Here is an 18,376-nt window from a genome sequence, read left to right on the forward strand (position 1 = left end):
CAGTTCACTGATGTCCTGGCAAAAAAAAAAGCCCGGAGCAAAGCCCAAGACAGACTACTATGTCTTTCTATGTCTTTTACTATACAGCCTGAGCTCTAATTATCTGAAAACAGAATTGAACACAGTCACATTGGAGCTCTAATTACTGGGGAGACAGAACAAGAGAAGAGAAAACCTCACTGTGAGAGCAAAGTGCCCAGACAGCAGCCAAAGATGCTGCTCTAGCCGGGAGGGAACAGCTTTACAAAGCCTGCAAACTCCTCTGCTTCAGTTCAAATGTTCTGCTTCACTCCCACATCACTGACTCACTCAAGTCACGTCAATCCACATTTAAGCAACTGAAAACGGCTTTGCTATCCTTGTCCAGCAGAGGTAGAAGAACTTGCTGACTTGTTGATACATGACCTCTATGCTCTCTGGGACTACAGAAGTAAATTGAGAGTGTTTAAAGATTTAAGACATTCACTTCAAATTAACTTTCCTTCCAGATCGTTGGCTGATACACCTCCACTCACCTGGCTGTCAGCTTTGATTCAACTGGCCTGTAACAGGTGAGCTGGAGCACAAGAACGAGACTAGAAGTCTGGGATTTAAAACAGGGCAGTTGCATGCTCAAAATGTTTGGAATCCAATGGGATGGAGCTGGATGTGGTAACATAGCTTTGGAAGGTGGAAGGAGATTAGCAAGATGCTCAGGTTTCATAAATGTCACGGGAAGGTCAGGCATAAATATATGCACAATATCATAACGAGGTAGAGTATTAGTAGTTACAGCTGAAAGTTTTCTATCCCAGACATACTTCTGCATTTCAACAGTGCACTGTCCTTTTCAGTTGTGAAATTTACCATAAACCAAAGGAGTCACACTGATATCTGGATTTCTGATTTCCATACGCATCTGGTTTTGGGATTGGTACTCACCAAGCCATAGCAGAATATACTCTCTAAGAAACTGGGTTGATTCCCTTAACAGCCTTCACTCGTCCTGCAGGATACATCTGTTACACACCTGCAGATCATGTGCAAACTTAACGGTTGTTTTAACTTTCACTGTCCAGGGCAAGGCACTGATGCAGATGCAATGTAGCACCTCTCATTCTTACAAGACATCTTTAACAATATTAGCAAGCTTTAAGTGCAGCTCATTAAAACAAATCAGTTTCAGATTAAAAGCTACTGATCTCCCCATACAGTGAACACCCAAACAAAACCAAGTATCCTGATTTTCCAGCATAGCCTCCACCACTGTGGAATTACTTTCCAAGATATGTCCGATTTTGCATCCAAGTGAACTGAAACCTGAGTCACAGCCACATCCCAGATGTCCAAAGACAATAGAATCATCAGAAATCTATCACCAAGATACATACAGAATATGTCTATAATTAGAAAAACAAACTACACAAGTAGAGGTGTGGTTTTTATCTGTTGGGTTCTATAATGTAAGTTTCTTTAGCACTGGGGGAGTCCCTTCAAGTAAGGCACAAATACACACATCCTTCAGTTGTTTGGGGGCTTTCTTTTATTCATTTCTTTTTAAATGTAGGAAGTACGAAACTATTTAGCACTCACAAAGAAAGGTATACTTCCCTTTTCAAAATTAGTTGGCTTCCAGTCTTACCAGCAAAATGAAATTAAACCAGAGGGGCACACATAAAAGTTTTGTGTTTTCTTCCCCTTCCCTTTATGACTGAAGAACACTGCAATTCTTCCATATTTCACTATATGGGAAGGATATTGATTATGGCTGAACATTAGCACCAAAAGCATTTACAAGAATAAGAAATTTTAAGACAGCTTTGTTGCCTTTCAAGACAATTTTTATTTCAAAAGTGTTTATTTAGATGATCAGCTTCTAGCTGAGGCAGGTTAAACTGCATAATAAAATGATTAATTTTTGAAACAACAGGAGTTAAAAGTTTTTCAGTGTTCTGTGCATTATGAATTCAAGAACTATGCCAGTCTGCACACAGAAGTGACAGGCCCAGTTTAAATATAGCGGCACAACGGATAAATTGCATGCAGAAAAGTAAATCCCACACTCCCACAAAGGGAGAACACTATACACACCATTTGAGCAGATTATTTTAGATTTAGGACGCTAAAGCACCTTACTATAAGCACCAAATCACTTTGGATAAAGTCTCTGTTTTCAGCTGGATCAATTCAAACACACACCAAAATGAGCTGTGAAACAGTTACTCGTAACACTACGCACAGCACTTGCCGTCAAGATAACAGTTACAACCAATACAGACAGAAGATGGAGGTACAGAAACAAAAAGGAGAAGGTGACAATCAGGATGAGATGTCATTACACCGCTACCAACATGTCACCAGCTGGAGAACTTTCCAGAGAGATCCCTTCAGCAAAAACTGCTCATACAGTATTGAACACAGCACAAAGCAGCTTGATTCCCCAAGCAGCTAGCCTAGTTTGCAAGGTTACCCATCTCACTAAAAGCAGTAGGCTTACTGCCTTCATATATAATATAAACTATTTTAGATCCACATCTATTTACTTCCCACATCAAATTGCAAATACTTCATGTGTCAAAGGCATTGGTTTACAAACCATACACAACAAAGCTGCATTAAGACAGATGTTAGGATCCAGAAACCACGTACAGAGGGAGTTTAACTGCAGTTAACCCATAAACATACCTGAACCAAAACCAAAAACCAGCTTTTAAATATGAAAGAGAATGTCTCTGCTTTGAACCATCATTCCTTTCTTCAGGCAAAAAAGTTAATAGGAGTACACCCTATGTTATGCTTCCAAAATATTCAAGCCTGCACATAAATTTCTAGTCATATAAGAGCAACTTTTGTGCTGTTTTTCAGATACTCCAAAGAGAAAACATTACTTTTACCTAGTCAAACTTGGGAAAAAAAAATCCAAACATATTTTATCTAAATGGAAGACAACATTAAAGCAGTCAGTTTTTACTTCAGTAAGGATTAAGTCATTTGGAATGGTTGGTTAAAAAAAGTGATTTGGAAACACTTTTAGCTTTCCAAATTACTTTTTTTAACCAACCATTCCAAAAGGGTTTGACTGAGGAAAACATTCTACTGAAAGGGTTAAGAAATCCTTTCCTCCCAAACAAGAACAAATATACTGTCATACACACAATACTGAGACCAGCTGTGACCAACACAAGTGCCCAAGGAATATGAAACTTGTCACTTCCTCAAAAAAATCCACTGGATTTTTTCCAGCTCTTTATTTGCTAACTTTAGTTCTTGCATGAATATATTCAAAAGGCTTCATACGAAAATGCCAATATTCTCATTTGAAATGAAAACATGCTTCTAAAATAGTCAAGTGCATATGCCTAAGAAGGAAGGATGTAAATTCATGGACCTAAAGAGGAGAGAAAATGCCTGTAACATCACTGATATGGATAGAGTGGGGTATGACTGTTAAATAAAATCATGTACAACAGAATAATTCAAGGGAAATAGGACGAAGAGGTAGTGTTTGTGATTACTAGACACCGAAAGCTTTTGAGGACAAAGAGAACATAACTCTCCTCTAAGGCAAACTCTATTTTTTTTTCTTCAAGTCTTACAGCGTTATTCATTAAACAGCCACTCTTTGTGCTAAGCAGAACTGACTGACCAAACCACTATTAAAAGGCTCTATGCATTCACTGAGTGACCGCAGTGTACAAGAATTTTACTAATATAGAAGTCTGAAAAGCGAAACTTGAGACTGAATATGCTCAAGTCACCATAAGCAGACAAAAGGCACTTGTGTGTCTGTTTTGAAAACAAGCAGAAAATCTGATTCAAGATCAAACAACTAGTGAAAAATCCCCCCGGAAGCAGAGAGCAGCATACTGATGAGTTGGATCATTCTTCAGAAATTGTTTGGCTACTGTCAAAACATGGCTTCAATAATTTATACTGTTGTCCCATGAATTATCTGTTTAGACCGAGTTCAAAGTACACAAGTTCAATCAATGAAACTAAAGAAACAGCTCTATTAGATTTCTTTAGTCTAAAAAACAAAGGTTTAATATCAATACAGCCTTTGGAACAGAAATAATTGAGCATTTATTCTTATAAGAATGGTCAAAACAGTTCTTTATATTAATCTAGTTAAATTAAAGGCTTAAATGGCATTAAGAATCCAACCGAATAATGTAGAGGTCTTAAATGGAATTAAAAGAAAATTGCTAGTCATGAACAATGCCATTTGATGCAGCAATATTTTCAATACCTACAAGGGAAAACAAATCCTGTCAACACTGTTTCCTTCCTGAGACACTTCTTCATGCTGTTACATTTCAAAATCCCTGTCACATCCTCAGAAAACAAATCAAATAAATCTCACATTCTTGGCACAATGAAGCTCCCTGACAAACAGTGCCAGAAACTTTTGACCAGCAGCTATTTCATTATGAACTTCAGGCATCTAAGCTTATCATTTCTTTTTTATTAAGGATGAAGTACCTAATTCAACAACAAAAAGCACCAAAACTAACAAAGACACAGCACACATCTCTCTTCTACAGAAGGATACTGCACTGGAGGCGTACGGATTTTTCTCCCTTCTTCGTTAGAATGAAAGCAGTCACTCCAAAAAACTAATCACATCAGATAAAACTATTACAGGTGTACAAAGTACAACACAAGATAAAAATGTAAACAATTTTATAGCTTCCTGAAATCAGGTTCAGTTAGTTAAAATATAATTGTTCCTTTCTTATGATTTTTTTTTCCAAAGAAGGAAGACATTGAAATAAGGTTGTTGGAATTTCTTCTGAGGCAAGGTGAGCATTTCTACTCTTGCCCTAATTCTGTGATTTTTCTTTCTAGAACAAAGAATAAGTACCAAAAGATTAAATAACAGGTAGATTGCAATCAGGAAATGCTAAATGGTGATTTCAGTACATTTTAAGACAAAAAGCAGACTGAAAGATTTGATAAGTAACTGTTTCTGTCTCCTTGTTCTAAAATCGGTCTTCAGATACCTAAAAGCAGATGCAAGTGCAGCTGGATGAAGTAAATCATAAAAATCCACAGAAATCTTGGATTAGAGAACTATTAAGACTAAAGCTGGGTTGGTTTCTTTTTTTGCTTTGTCTGAAAATCACATTTGAGGAAGAAATTAACTCCTTAACTTAGTCTTTTTGTTTAAGTTACTTGCTCTTTGAGAATGCCTCAATTTTCCAGATGGGAAAAAAAGGCTTCCAGGTTGCAATCCTGGAAAAACGCCACTGACATCTGTCTCTGCTGGAATTCAGGTACTTGCAGCGTACCTGTCATGAAGCATTGCTGACATCTCCCCTCTGAGGAAAGAACGATGCGGAACAAGTTAGTAACTCCACAAACTGTTGACCAAAGGCGATAAAATGTAACATGTAATTTCAGATGAGAGCAACCACACTGAAGTGTTTAACATGGGAGAACACATGAAGTTGCAGTAAATAGCTGCCAAAGATCTCTGAGTCCACCTTTTGTACTTGATCAGAAAAGTAGGGTTTTTTGTTCAAAGAAACAAAATGAGTCACAGAAAAGCCACAAAGCAGATGAGCCATGTTCCAAAATCTATTCAGATCCAAAAGTATCTGCATGCTGTCTATCTCTATACTGCTTTTTTGAGAGGTTTACAGAAATATGTCAAGGCTATCAACAGCAGAAGAAAAAAAAATTACTCAAGAATAAATTGCACCAACTGAAAAGTCTGATGTTAAATAAAAAAAAAAAAATCTAAAAATTACTCATCTCAATGAAAAGCCTTTATCCCAATCTTCCTACTGCACACAAAATCTTTCTGCATGAATACTCTCCACTGCTCAGCTCTGTTGCTTGTATTTCTGCTATTCCCTTGACTATCACAAATTTCAATTAGTCCTCTTTTGGCTTGCAAAAACAGGATCTAATCTAGGATACTAATTTTTAATTAACTTGTCTTGTATTTAAATGTGCCCCAAGAACACAAGGACATCTAGGAGGAAATATAATCATAATATTCTGGTTCAGCACAAGGACCAAGGCTTTGGTGCACCAAAGTTTTGCTGTTCCCTTGACTGTTAAAAGCCTGAACAGAAATGATAGCAGATTTGGGTCTAATTTGAAGCACAAAAAGTAAATTAAATGAAAAAATGTATTGCTCTTTTAGTTAAATTACTCATCTTTGTTCAATTCAGAAAAGGCTGAGAGGAATTTAACCACAGGTTTCCGAAACATAACATGTAGTTGCAGAGAAGATAAGAGACATCCCCTTCACAAGGATACACATAATTTTTCCTTATCACTACAAAGTATTCCAAAGAAAATAGTCTGTATTTTTAAAACAATTTTTAACTTTTTAAAAAACAATCACTGACCTTTACTAGTGGTTCTCTCTGCTAACAAAGCATCAAGGCTGAAAATGACATTAAAATTTCAACTAGGTTTTCAGGCATTTTAACATTATAAAGCCTGGGTTAACATGACAATATTTATATCAAAATAATCTTTTAATTTCTTTTCTAACCACATCCTACCTGAGTCTTTGGACAGATCTACAGTTATGCTTTGTGTGTTGCCTGCAGTTCAACATCATTAGTGATGTGCAATTTTGCCTGACTGGTAATTTGTTTGCTGGGGGGAATAAATAACGTGTTTTGTTTGCAGGATCTTTTCCATTGGCATGAGAATGAACATATAGGAAACACAAAAAGTGCTGTTCTCTAAAGAACTTATTCAACATTTGGGCTAGCAAGAGCCTTAAAGAAATGCAGTTACACTGACAAATGTCTTCTATCATTTTATGTCATCAAATCAATTTGGGTAAAGTGCAAAAAAGCCATCTTTCACAAGTGTATGCTGCCTATATAAAGAGTTCGTGTCAAAAGTACAATTTTTTCCAGAGCTTCTCTAACATTGTCAAGATGTATCCTGTCCTCCCTTGTTATCTACTCCAGTAAAATCCATCTTTCACAAAATTAAATTACTCCAATTTCCCAAAAGCTCCACATTTCTGAAACCTTTGAGACATCTGAAATGTCTTCCTGTCTTATTCCTTCAGTCACATTCATTAACTACAGCACATCCATACAATACTCCTGCTCCTCTCACCACATCAACCAAGAAAAGCTGTTTTATAATGCCTTTCAGAGCATTAGAAACAGCTTTGCTGTTTTTGTAACATTTGCTCTCCTTCACTAGATCAACCCTTGACAAACCATCTAACAAGCCCTTCTGTGTTTTCTTTCATGCAATCCCTTCAGCACAAAAATGCCTTAAAAAAAAACAGTGATAATTTCTCCTTCAAAACAAACAACCATGGCACTTGACAATGGTCAGAATGCTGATAGATTGCAATGATTTCTTCTTAGTCACTCAGTTTGATTTTCCATAGATCCCCATCTGCTCCTTCATTTTTCATTCTAAGCGCTTTGGATGAAAGATGTTTTATTTCACCTTTGAATATCACCTGACAAACAATGCTGGTATACAAACAGTGTATTATCTAAAGAAGAGTTTCTGCAATCTAGTTATTGAGTTGTACTTTTCACAGCATTTTCACACGTACATGGAATTACGGAAAGGCACAGACAGCATCTTTCAATTCAGAAGAATAAACTTGTCACTGAGTCGTTCATATGAATTAAGTTTAAAAAATGAGAAATGTGCTTCATAAGAAAGTTCATAAATTTATTTTTGTATACAACCTAAAACACAAGGCTGTCTCCAATGAGGCTGACTAACTGCAAGGCTTTGCAGCAAGAAGCAGGAGCTCCAGGTTGTCAGGTAAGCGTTACAATTCCAAGTAAGAAGCAATTGTTATGTTACTACTTTGCCTCTTGCAAACCCAGTACAAGAAGTTGATTCTCTGATCAAAAGCCATGAAAACTAAAGATGATAAGAGATGCAAGCTGATTGCTGTTCACCCTTACAGCATAATACCACAATCAGACCTTTTCATCAGAGGCCATTCTGATCCAGCTGCAAATATCCAGATGCAACATCTGTTGAGCCAAGGTTGCTCAGGAGCGAAGTATTGGAAGAGGGCACCAGACATTTAAAAAATATTCTGCAAGGATTCTTCTCTTTAATTGAAAAGACTCCAACAGTGTTCCTTATCATGTTAAAAAATTAATCAACATCCTGTTCCAAAGCTATTCAGCAGTAGCATATGCTAGATGAGTTTAGACTTCCTGAAATGCCATTTACAAGCAGTGTAATTTCAGGTAAGATGCATACACTAAAAAGGAAGTGACACTGTTGAATAGAACAGGATCCACTACACTGAACTCCATAATACAAAACCATATTTTAAATCAGTGCAAGTAGTTTGTGTTTTATGTAAAGTGCTTTACTGCAAAACTAGCCTGTACAGTACACAGAGCACTATTAAAGCAATGTTAACATCTGGCTTGTGAAAAATACAGTCGAACATGCAGGATACAAGGTGCCAATGGCAGCATCACCAATATGTAGAGTGCAAAGCTCCAAAAGATCTACTGTCTTGCCCTCATCATCCTAACACATCTCAAAATGTTCCAGAAAGATGCTTGCACCAAATCAGAACAGAGTTTCCCTGCATAGCTACAGTGACCTTTAGTAAAACATTGTACAGACAGCAAAATAAACTGCTAAAGCTGCTACACAGGCAAAGAAAAACCTTTATACAGACTTAATGCAATCAAACCTATTATCTCAAAACCATTCAGCAATTCCAATCTCTGTGTAACATTTGCAGAAACACAATCATGCCTCTGTGCTCCCGAGCTAAAATGGGATCATTTCATTGCCTACGTACTCCGGCATCTGTGCCCTAACGGATCTTGGCTCTCCAGTCAATCCGTGGTTTGGCCATTAAGGGCTTCCTAATTTGAACTCTAAGAGCAACAAGTCTGACAATAGCAGAGACATTGTTAAATTTCAAAGCAAACACAGAGAGGCAACTAATATAAATATTTCTGTAATTAAAGTTTAAAAAAAGACCTGTCTGCTCATACACTCATTGACATGTCAGACAATACATAGCCAGAAACTATAATCAACTAATTGTCTGCCACAAGTCATCAGAGGCCCTTCCTCTCTTTGAGAATTATTTCTGAAGTTCATTTCAAGTGAGCCACTCTCTACACACCACTGTCCTTGAAGACGACGCTGCCTCTGACCTGTACCTTGTGTCTAAAGTAATGCCTCCACTTGCCTGCTGTGGCTTCGTAGCCAACAGCCTCACCAAGAGCAGAGACGGCTTCCCTACCAGCATTTCATATCCAGTATACCCCACAGACATGTCTCTCCAGACTGTAGAAAGGGCACTTCTCCACATCTACCACTTCATGCTGTATTTCAGGTCTTGGACAGTAAACTGTGAAGAACCAGGCTGGGGAGTCCCATGCACTGTAACATGCATTACAGGTGGCAGAAGGGTTCTCCCTTGCCCCTTTCCCTCTCATTCTTCAGTGCTCTTAAGCTTTCCGAAGACAAAAAAAAAACTACCTTGTAACAGAGCATCACATCACAATGGGCCAGAGACCCAAAACTCACCGTTTCCACATGTGGCTGCACATGACACCAGGTCAGGGCGATGTGCAAGGACAGTCTCAAAACACTGCACTGAAAGTGAAGTAGCAGAAAGTAGAATTTTTATAATGTTGAGGTGTGTATATCAAATCATTGTTTTATAATTCGAAGGAATATTTTGCTTAAGTCATCTAATCAATTTCATACCTGGATAGGCAAAATAGACCAAATAGCTCTCAAATAGTTGTGGCAAGATGAATCAAAATATTATGAACCTTATTAGTTGGTCCAAAAACATCAATTGGATGTAGAAATGTTCTTAAAATGTTTGAGTACTTCCACATTTACCGTATCTTCAGTGTTCTGTAAAGGACTTGAATTTCACCTGCATTTTCCATCCCTCACAAAGCCTTTCACTGATACAAGTCACCTACAGCTACAACTTCAGCATATTAAAGCTCATTCCTCACCATCTACAAATGTCCAAACTGGTGAAATGACAAAAGTTGTATTAGGTAAGAATGGATTTTTTTAAAAAAAGTATACAGAAGCAACACAGTACACAAAAAAAAACCTGTATGATCCCCAGGAAGACAACAGGACTTATGACAGTTGGATCCCACTCTCTCCTCACTGGCAGTGAAAAAAAATCCTGGTAAGAAACCAGCTGCTGACTGTCAATTATTTTAAGGTCATAAAGCTTTATGTGGTTACTAAGATCAGGGAAGGCCAAGGGAACATTTAGTCCATTGAGGAGGAAACTGAATAGCTTAGGTACAACATATCCCTTTCATGTCACATACACCCCTAACCTACCCATTACCCAGGGCACAGCTCAAGTACCTGTTACTACTGCACAAATTAGGCTTGCTCAGACATGGGCAGATGTCAAGTATAATAAGGCACCTTCATTCAGTTATCAGGAAGAAAATCAGCATAGGGAATTGGGTGAGCGCCTCTGTTTTGGTTTAAGTACTGAATAATTAACTTGAAACTGTAGAAATATTCTAGGATACTGAGGAATTACTATTTTTTCAGTTTAGGAATGTAGGAGTCAATACTACTGAACAAAAAAAGCTTTTATTGTACATTCTCACTTTATGAGAAAAGCTATTCTTTAATTTAATGGACTAAGTTGAAGTACATATTTTAAGCCCTTTAAAGCTTGCTGCTTGAACATTCAAAAGGTGAAACATTTTTCCACTTTTAACCTGAAATACTGCACAGTAATTACCACAACAAAAAAACCCAGTAACAGTAGATAGTATATTCCATTATACAACCCACAAACATTATATAACTATAAATACTGCTTCAGAGAGGTATTACGGCACAGAGGTTAAGGTCAAGGTTAGGACCATGTAGAACTGTGAAAATATATCAGCTCCTATACTTGCACCTTGCAACAAGGACTAAACTCCATAGAATTCACAAGCTATCCTGTTGTATCTCATCCATCTTCATCCCTGCAATAATCCCATCAGAAATAATGAAACTAGGCGGAGAGATGTTGCCTGTTACTGCAGCTACTAATGCTGACACAGAGGAGTTTTAATGTAGGCAAATCCAGAAACTGTTCACGGCAGGTGTCACTGGCTCTAAGCCTTACCTGCTTTCTTAAGATTCAGAGCACAACCTGACCCAACCATATGCTGAAGACGATGAAAAGTTGACTGCTGTGCAACCAGTAGTTCCTTAACAGCAACCATCTGTACAAACTAAATGCTAGCCTCATGAAACAACTGTTGTCTATTTTTCACAAAGCCTTTTCTGAAAATTACCACACTGAAATATAGTCAACATCTGTAAATATACTCAAAAAAAAGTACACATCAGCAGTAACTGTGGCAGCACTGAAAATATTTTGAGGCATGTAGACTGGCACTTGGAACATTCATACCTAAAGTATATTTCTTATTAAGGAGATTGTTCAAATTCCAATTTCCAATTAAATTGCTAACAACAGAGATCTCTCATTTAAAAAAAAAAAATAAATCCTCTCTCAACTGCAATTTTTTTCCAGGCTCTGTAAAGTGACACCCAGCTGGCAAGGAAATACAACCGTATTTCTCTAACAGACTGTACCTGTCTAAAGCACGAACTTACGTAAGTCTGTTCAGATCAGATGGTCACTCAACTTTTTCATTCACCATTATACTTTCTAGAAAGTTACAGCAACAGGAGTTTTTTGGTTTTGGTTTTTTTTTTTAAAAGTAAAGATTTTAAGTTATCAAAAGCTCCTTTGTCCTAAGGAAGCAGCCTAAAACATCGAAGCTAAAGAATCTGAACTAAATCAAGTATTTGGTCATATTCCCTCACCTCATTACTATCAGAAGAAATCTCTATTGTTGAGTTTGAAGAATTTAAACAAGGATGCTTTTAAGAACACTGTCATCCATGAAGGAAACAGCTTAAGGAAGTAGCAGATCCCTTAGCAAGTCCTACATAACTGCCAGAAGATGACTGTCTCAGAGGCAGACCACAGCAGTTCAAGGAGCTGCAGCAGGAAGCTCTGCCCACAAGTTCTAAGCTAAGACCCTGACCAGAACCTGAGAACAAGGAGGACAATGTGTGCCATGACTGAGAAAACAAATAATCCACTATTCTGGTTGCTCACAAAAGAAAGTAATATGTTTACTTAAAATGTGGATTATTATTCTTCGAAGTTACATTATTAAACAATATTCCATATTGTCACTGCTACTCAGTCAACTGTCACAAAGTCTCCATGGACTGAGGCCACAGCAAGCCATCTCAAGGTCACAGAGTAAACCAAATCAATACTATCTCCTGAATCAGCACAAGGACTTCTGATGCTTCATAAAGAAACCAGCACCTGGCAAAGACACTATTATAAAGAAATCCTTGGGGACTAATTGCCCCAAAAGAAAGAGTTGGCTGATCAGTCTACAGCATGAGAAACATAGCATATTTATGGAGTCTGTCTGACAAATAAGACATTGCTTCACCTAATTATGATCATAAAAAATTACCTTGTTTCCATAAAAGAAAATCCTGTAAGTATTTATTTAGGCACAGTGATATTCCGTCATAAAGGTTCTTCCTTTTCTGTAATATTTTGGGAGCAAAGTTTAGCTGCATGCTCCTAGAATATTATTGTGTTCCAGCAGACAGGAACCATGAACTTTGAGGAAAGTTTCTATTGACAGTTACTACTCCCATCTTCTTAATCGCAAATATATGAGACTTCCAATTCAAATTAAATTAGACAAGGACAATAAAGTGCTAATATCCTGTCATGTAGAATAGATGGAACCTGTAAGCTTAATAGAAGATACTCTGTGAGTACCAAGTTAACCCTGCTAAAGGTTATCTATATACTCAATGTCGGGGTTTTTTACTGATATTAAGAACACATTCAGCAGTCAACAGTAAAAGCCTTAGGTAGATTGGTCACTACAGAGAAGTTAAGCATCACAGTTAATTATTTATGAAACAATACATATTCTATTGCTCTGTCTTCCATCTCTGTTTCGGTCATCAGCTTTGTCTACAGTTTCTATGAAGGGCTCGAGATTCACACCTTTTCAGAACCAAAGAAAATTTATGCAAATGACACAGTTATTCTAAGTTAGGGGAAAAAAATAACACTTAATTCCCATATTAGCAGTATGGGCTTTTTAGAAAACACATATCAGTTACTCACAACGTGTCTCTCCACATCATCTCTGATAAGCGGAAATATCTCTTCTGTTCTTCATGTACCTGTGGTCAAACAGAAAAGAACTGAAGCAGAGTCACAGACAGACATCCCAAAATAACATCTGCCTTGCAGATCCCATGGATTTTCACAAAACAAACCAAGACTCACATTCTAAACATTCACACACAATAGGACTTTCCCCTCACTAACTTTCCTCCCCCTTCACTAACTTTCTCCAATAAAATTACAGAGATAAAGGAGAACAAAAGAAAGAAACCTGCTTCTTGTTTTCACATATTACACTGTCCTTTGCTGTGGAAACAAGGATGAATTATGAAAACCAATCAAGTGAGCAGAGAGACCACATGCCCTAGATTTTTCAAATAATCTCTTGGTTTAACCCAGTTGTTCCTGAGCCTGCCTATCCCATGAACAATTTACTAAAGCGGAAGCTGTGACTCATTAAAGCCACCTTTTTATTTTAAGAGGGAAAGAAACAGCTCAAATCACTTATGTGCAAGATGTAATCACATTAATTTGTACAGAAGAGGCCAAAATTTTAACAACTCCCATTTTTAAGCTCTACTCTATTTGATAAACAACTCCTTGTTCTTTTTTATTTGTCTCAGAGTATGATATTTTACAGTTGTTAACCAAAATGAAATATATCAGACAATATTCAAGTGAACTTCTACTTCCATTTGGGACAGTGGCAAAGTTTAATACTTCAATTAGCTGACATCATTTAGCAGCAAGCATTACAAAATATAAACTAGGCAATATCTCTTTAAAAAGACACATTTCAAATTTTTATACTTTTATATATTTTACACTGATAAAAATAAATGAATGATAAAAAAATTAGTAGTTGTATTAATTAGATGTTTCTCTAAAGCAATTTCCTGTTATTTCACAGCCCAAAGCATGAACTCCTATTTCTTAATTAGTACTTTTAACATACAAAAGTTAAATCAGTACTTTTAGGTAGGATCACAAAACAGTACATGTGTAATGGATTTGAAATAACAGGTCAATTTACATAAAATAGAAAACAGAAACTCTGGCAAACCCTCCTCTTTCTTCCAATTGCTCTGTACCATTACAAATAAATTTCTGACTTCAGAAAGTAGGTCATGAGCAACACTAACCTAGGAGGCTGTCTAAAATTTCATGTCTTTAAGGCAGATTTGGACATTTAGTGTAAGGAAATCACACACAATATTTGTAAGTATGAATAATAAGTTCAGTGAGTGCTTTGCAATACTTTCAACATGCCGTGACAGAGACAGCATCAAACAGAATTGCTTAACAGCATATAATTTGCCCACTTCCTCCCAGTGATGCTACAGCAGCTGGTAAAAAAAAGTGGTTTTTAACTCCTGGTGTTGCTGCACCACAGGACATCCTGTAGTTTCAAAGAAATGTCAGGTTTTCCTCTGTTAAATAAGTCTGCTAAGTAAATAGGCTACATTTTCTTTATCTTCCATCATAAATGATGTTTTAAAAGTCTACATCTGAACTGTAAATAGCCATTTCTGAGTATGATGGTAGGAAAGTGAAGTCCTACATGATGTGCAGTGTGGTTAATGTCATTAGGATGGTTGTTGCAGTCTCATCCCTTGTTTCACCATCCTGTGGGCATTGCACAGGCTTCTCTCATGAGGCAAACACTATACTACACAGCAGCATGAAGGGATCAAAAGACAGATGTCCCTCAACTTCACCAAACTCTAAGGTTAGGATTAAATTAATTCTAATCAATAAATAAAGTTGGTCTCTTCTTGGGCAAGCATGCACCACAAATGGATTTGTGTACAGAGTTAAGCATCTTCTTCCCATTCATCTACTCAGTGAGGTCAAAAATATGTTCCTTTAATCTGTTTTTCAATAAGGTTGTTTAAAGCTTGGGAAGAAAACTTCACCTTTCAATTATTAACAAATAAAAGCAATTTTTTTTACTACTCCCATCTTAACATAATTTCCCTAAACAGGCCACTCCAAGTCAACCTAGCTCCAAATTTCTTAACGTTTACAGAGAGTAAAGTTAGTAGCACACAGTAAATTTGTACTGCGCCCAACAAAATTAGATCCGAATTCCTGAAAGGTCAAGGGCATCCTGGCTTGCATCAAAAATTGTGTGGTCAGTAGGACCAGTGCAGTGATTGTCCCCCTGTACTGAGCACTGATGAGGCCACACCTCAAGTGCTGTATTCAGCGTACAGCCCCTCACTACAAGAAAGACCTTGAGGTGCTGGACCATGACCAGAGATGAGCAACGAAGCTGGGGAAGAGTCTGGAGCATAAGCCTGATGAGGAGTAGTTGAGGGAACTGGGGGGGTTATAAAAGGTCTATTCCAACCAAACAATTCTCCAATTCCATGAATATTTACCAATTCTCATTACCAAAGAGATTCAGATAGTTCAAATTCCATGGTACAAATAAGATTTTTATACTCAGAACAGTTTTAGTTAAATTTCAACTGTAATGATGCAGCTGCTAGCAGCTTTTCCATCCTCACTAAATGATTCTAAATGCCCACTACACAAAGATGAGAAATTCACACCTATGCATACAACTTTACAGCTACTCACTACATCCACAGAAAGGACAAATTTAATCAGCAGCGCTAACTTGCCTCCTCCTGCCAGGAGCTCAGAGCTAAATTTCTCACTGCTGTTCAAGTTCCTCACTTCTCTTCCATTTCTGGTGTTTGCTCTTGTTGCTGCTGTTACACTTTGGCATTTCTGAAGATATGCAAAAGCAGAGACATGTATTTATGAACAATGATAAATTTATCTAACTCAGTACATTAAATGACCTTCAGGATGAATTTAGAAAGACAATGTAAAAAGTGTGTGGCTAAGGTTCATGCAAAATTGATTAGGATTTCACAGAGAAGTCAAACTAATTCTAATCCAAACTCCGTGAAGTAAATAAAAACACTGTATGTGTTGGACATATGCTGGTGCACACAAATCACAGACACTTTGGGAAGCTGTTTTATTTTTATGCCTATATTTTGTCTCCTGTGAGAATGCTCTAGATTTTTCATAGTTGATACGCAATAAACATGGCTTATGTAGGTTATCTGTATCAGTTACATTCAGCTCTTCAGAAACAACAGCAAGTTAGGGACAAAAGACATGTTAGAGTGTACAATGAAGCATGAGGGGCACACTCTAGGAAGTCATTAAATGAATCAACTTACACAACCTCAGTGGCAAACACATGAGCATACAGTTAACAAAAAACTCACTTGTTAGGTCAGAGGACAGACCTCAGTAATACATCATTTCTACAGAGGGCAAGCTGTTTTCAGTGATGCTCAGAAAACACAAAGCTGGAAGATGCTGTGATTTAGCCTGACCTACCACATTAACACAGTCCTTTCTCTAGCCCAGGAACCAATGAAAATGAAAACTAACAAAACAGAACTGCTGAAAACTAGACTGTTGACTAAACGCAAAGGGAGTAAGAGGCCAAATTCTAGCCTGGGAACAATAATGCATTACATTTAGTTTGACCTGACTATCACTTGCCTATCCTGTGCTGAACCAAATAAATCAACCAGCTGCACAATTCAACAGAAAGTGACTATGGGGAGCAAGCAGTGCCTGGCATAGCTGACGCTGGCTCCCAGCAGGGAAGAAGGGCAATCTCCCTCACCTGAGGGCAGCCACATATTCCCTGCATCCATAGAGCAACTACCCATGGAACAATCATACAAGAAGAAGAGGAAAGCAGCGTTGTTCCTTTTAGCAGCTGCTGATAAAACCTGACATTCAAATACACTCTTCAGAGCTGCTTTGCTCTCTAAATAAGTAGTAATAACAAGAGAATCTCTCTCTAAATACAGAGAAGTATGTGGCTAAAAGTATATTTTTATCTTAATAGGATAAAGAATAGACTGATGTAGGCCGTTTTCAGCATGAACTTTGTACATGTTTCTGGACATTAGCATAGCCTCCCAGTTTTTTTAACAGGCATCAGGGTTACATTACCTGAGAGCAGCATTAACATAGATCAAACAACACCTGATCATCAATAATTAACAGATAGAACCATTACTATTTTCCACCTACAAACCAGAAGTACATAAGTATTTAAACATTTTCAATAAAAATCAAGCCTACACACAAAAGAAATCTCATATCTTAGACTACAGGAGATACAACTGAAGCCACCAATTTGCTTCAATCAACCAAGGTACTGCATTTTGAAAAACTCTATGTCATACAAGAAGCCAATAAACTGCTGAAGTACAACTCTATGTAGCTGAACAGAGCGTATACTAATGGAAATTTTGCAATTGTATTACATGCTTTCCCACCAAAAGCAATGCTGGCACTCTGGTTAACTGCAATTACATCTTGTCTTTTGTTAACGAACTTCAAAAATGTGTTCAATAAAATTTTATTTTACTTATTTCAGGAATATAAAATAAATCATGCATCAGAGCAAGAGAAAACAGTTCACTGAAGATCAAATCACGAATACACTGCTTATAAGTCACATCCAAGTAAAAAAACTGCAGTTTAAACTGGCATCACAGGCAGCAGGAAAATGCTTTGCCATATCAGACGCTTCTATATTATACTCTCAAAATTGGGACCTTCAGTAACTACAGCATAACAAATGGACTTCTGTCCCATTAGGCTGAACCCTAACAAGACCAGTTTCACACAAAGCAATCTCCGCCTGAGATGAAAGGACAGGGGGACAAGGAGGCAGCTGCAGGTAACACATCGCAGTGACAGTAAGTTTAAAGTGCCAGCACAGAGAGGGGACAATGAGGTAGCAGGGACTAGTGTTCCAAAACACAGGAATGCACAAGCGAGACAAGCCAGCTCCTTGCCAGAGCCATGCAGAGCTGATAGGTTAGTAACTCTCCTGGGTTCACGTCAGCTTTTTCACTTGTACAGCAGTAATGTTCTCTGTCTTCTGCCCTTGGCCTAAACATCTGTACTGTAAACTCTTCATCCACAGCTGCAGTTCCAAACATCGTTCAGAGTCATTCATGGCACACAGATGGTCTGGCAGTGGCAGTTGCCTGGACTGCTGTTTTCATTGTACAGCTATCTCTACACCTACAATCCAGAACAGGTCCCTGCCGATGACAATATTCATAACTCCTGTTTCATAGAATCATCATAGAACGGTAGGGGTTGGAAGGGGCATTTAGAGATCATCTAGTCCTACCTCCCTGCCAAAGCAGGTCCACCTAGATCAGGTCA

General features: G+C 37.6%; 1 protein-coding gene across 5 annotated transcripts in view; it reads right to left on the reverse strand.

The window, feature by feature from the left end:
- KLHL13 (kelch like family member 13) overlaps positions 1–18,376 on the reverse strand; it is an 81,342-nt gene that overhangs the window by 49,303 nt on the left and 13,663 nt on the right. For 3 of the 5 annotated variants that reach the window (XM_062006718.1, XM_062006717.1, XM_062006715.1), the window contains one exon: positions 13,145–13,203. In XM_062006718.1, the coding sequence (XP_061862702.1) occupies positions 13,145–13,164 (20 nt within the window). In that variant the 5' untranslated portion in view covers positions 13,165–13,203. Of the gene's footprint in view, positions 1–9,501; positions 9,571–13,144; positions 13,204–15,777; positions 15,867–18,376 lie in introns of those variants that run through there. The other 2 variants (XM_062006716.1, XM_062006719.1) reach the window with 2 other exon arrangements.

This window comes from Colius striatus, chromosome 13 (genome assembly GCF_028858725.1).
Source record: "Colius striatus isolate bColStr4 chromosome 13, bColStr4.1.hap1, whole genome shotgun sequence".
NCBI lineage: Eukaryota > Metazoa > Chordata > Aves > Coliiformes > Coliidae > Colius > Colius striatus.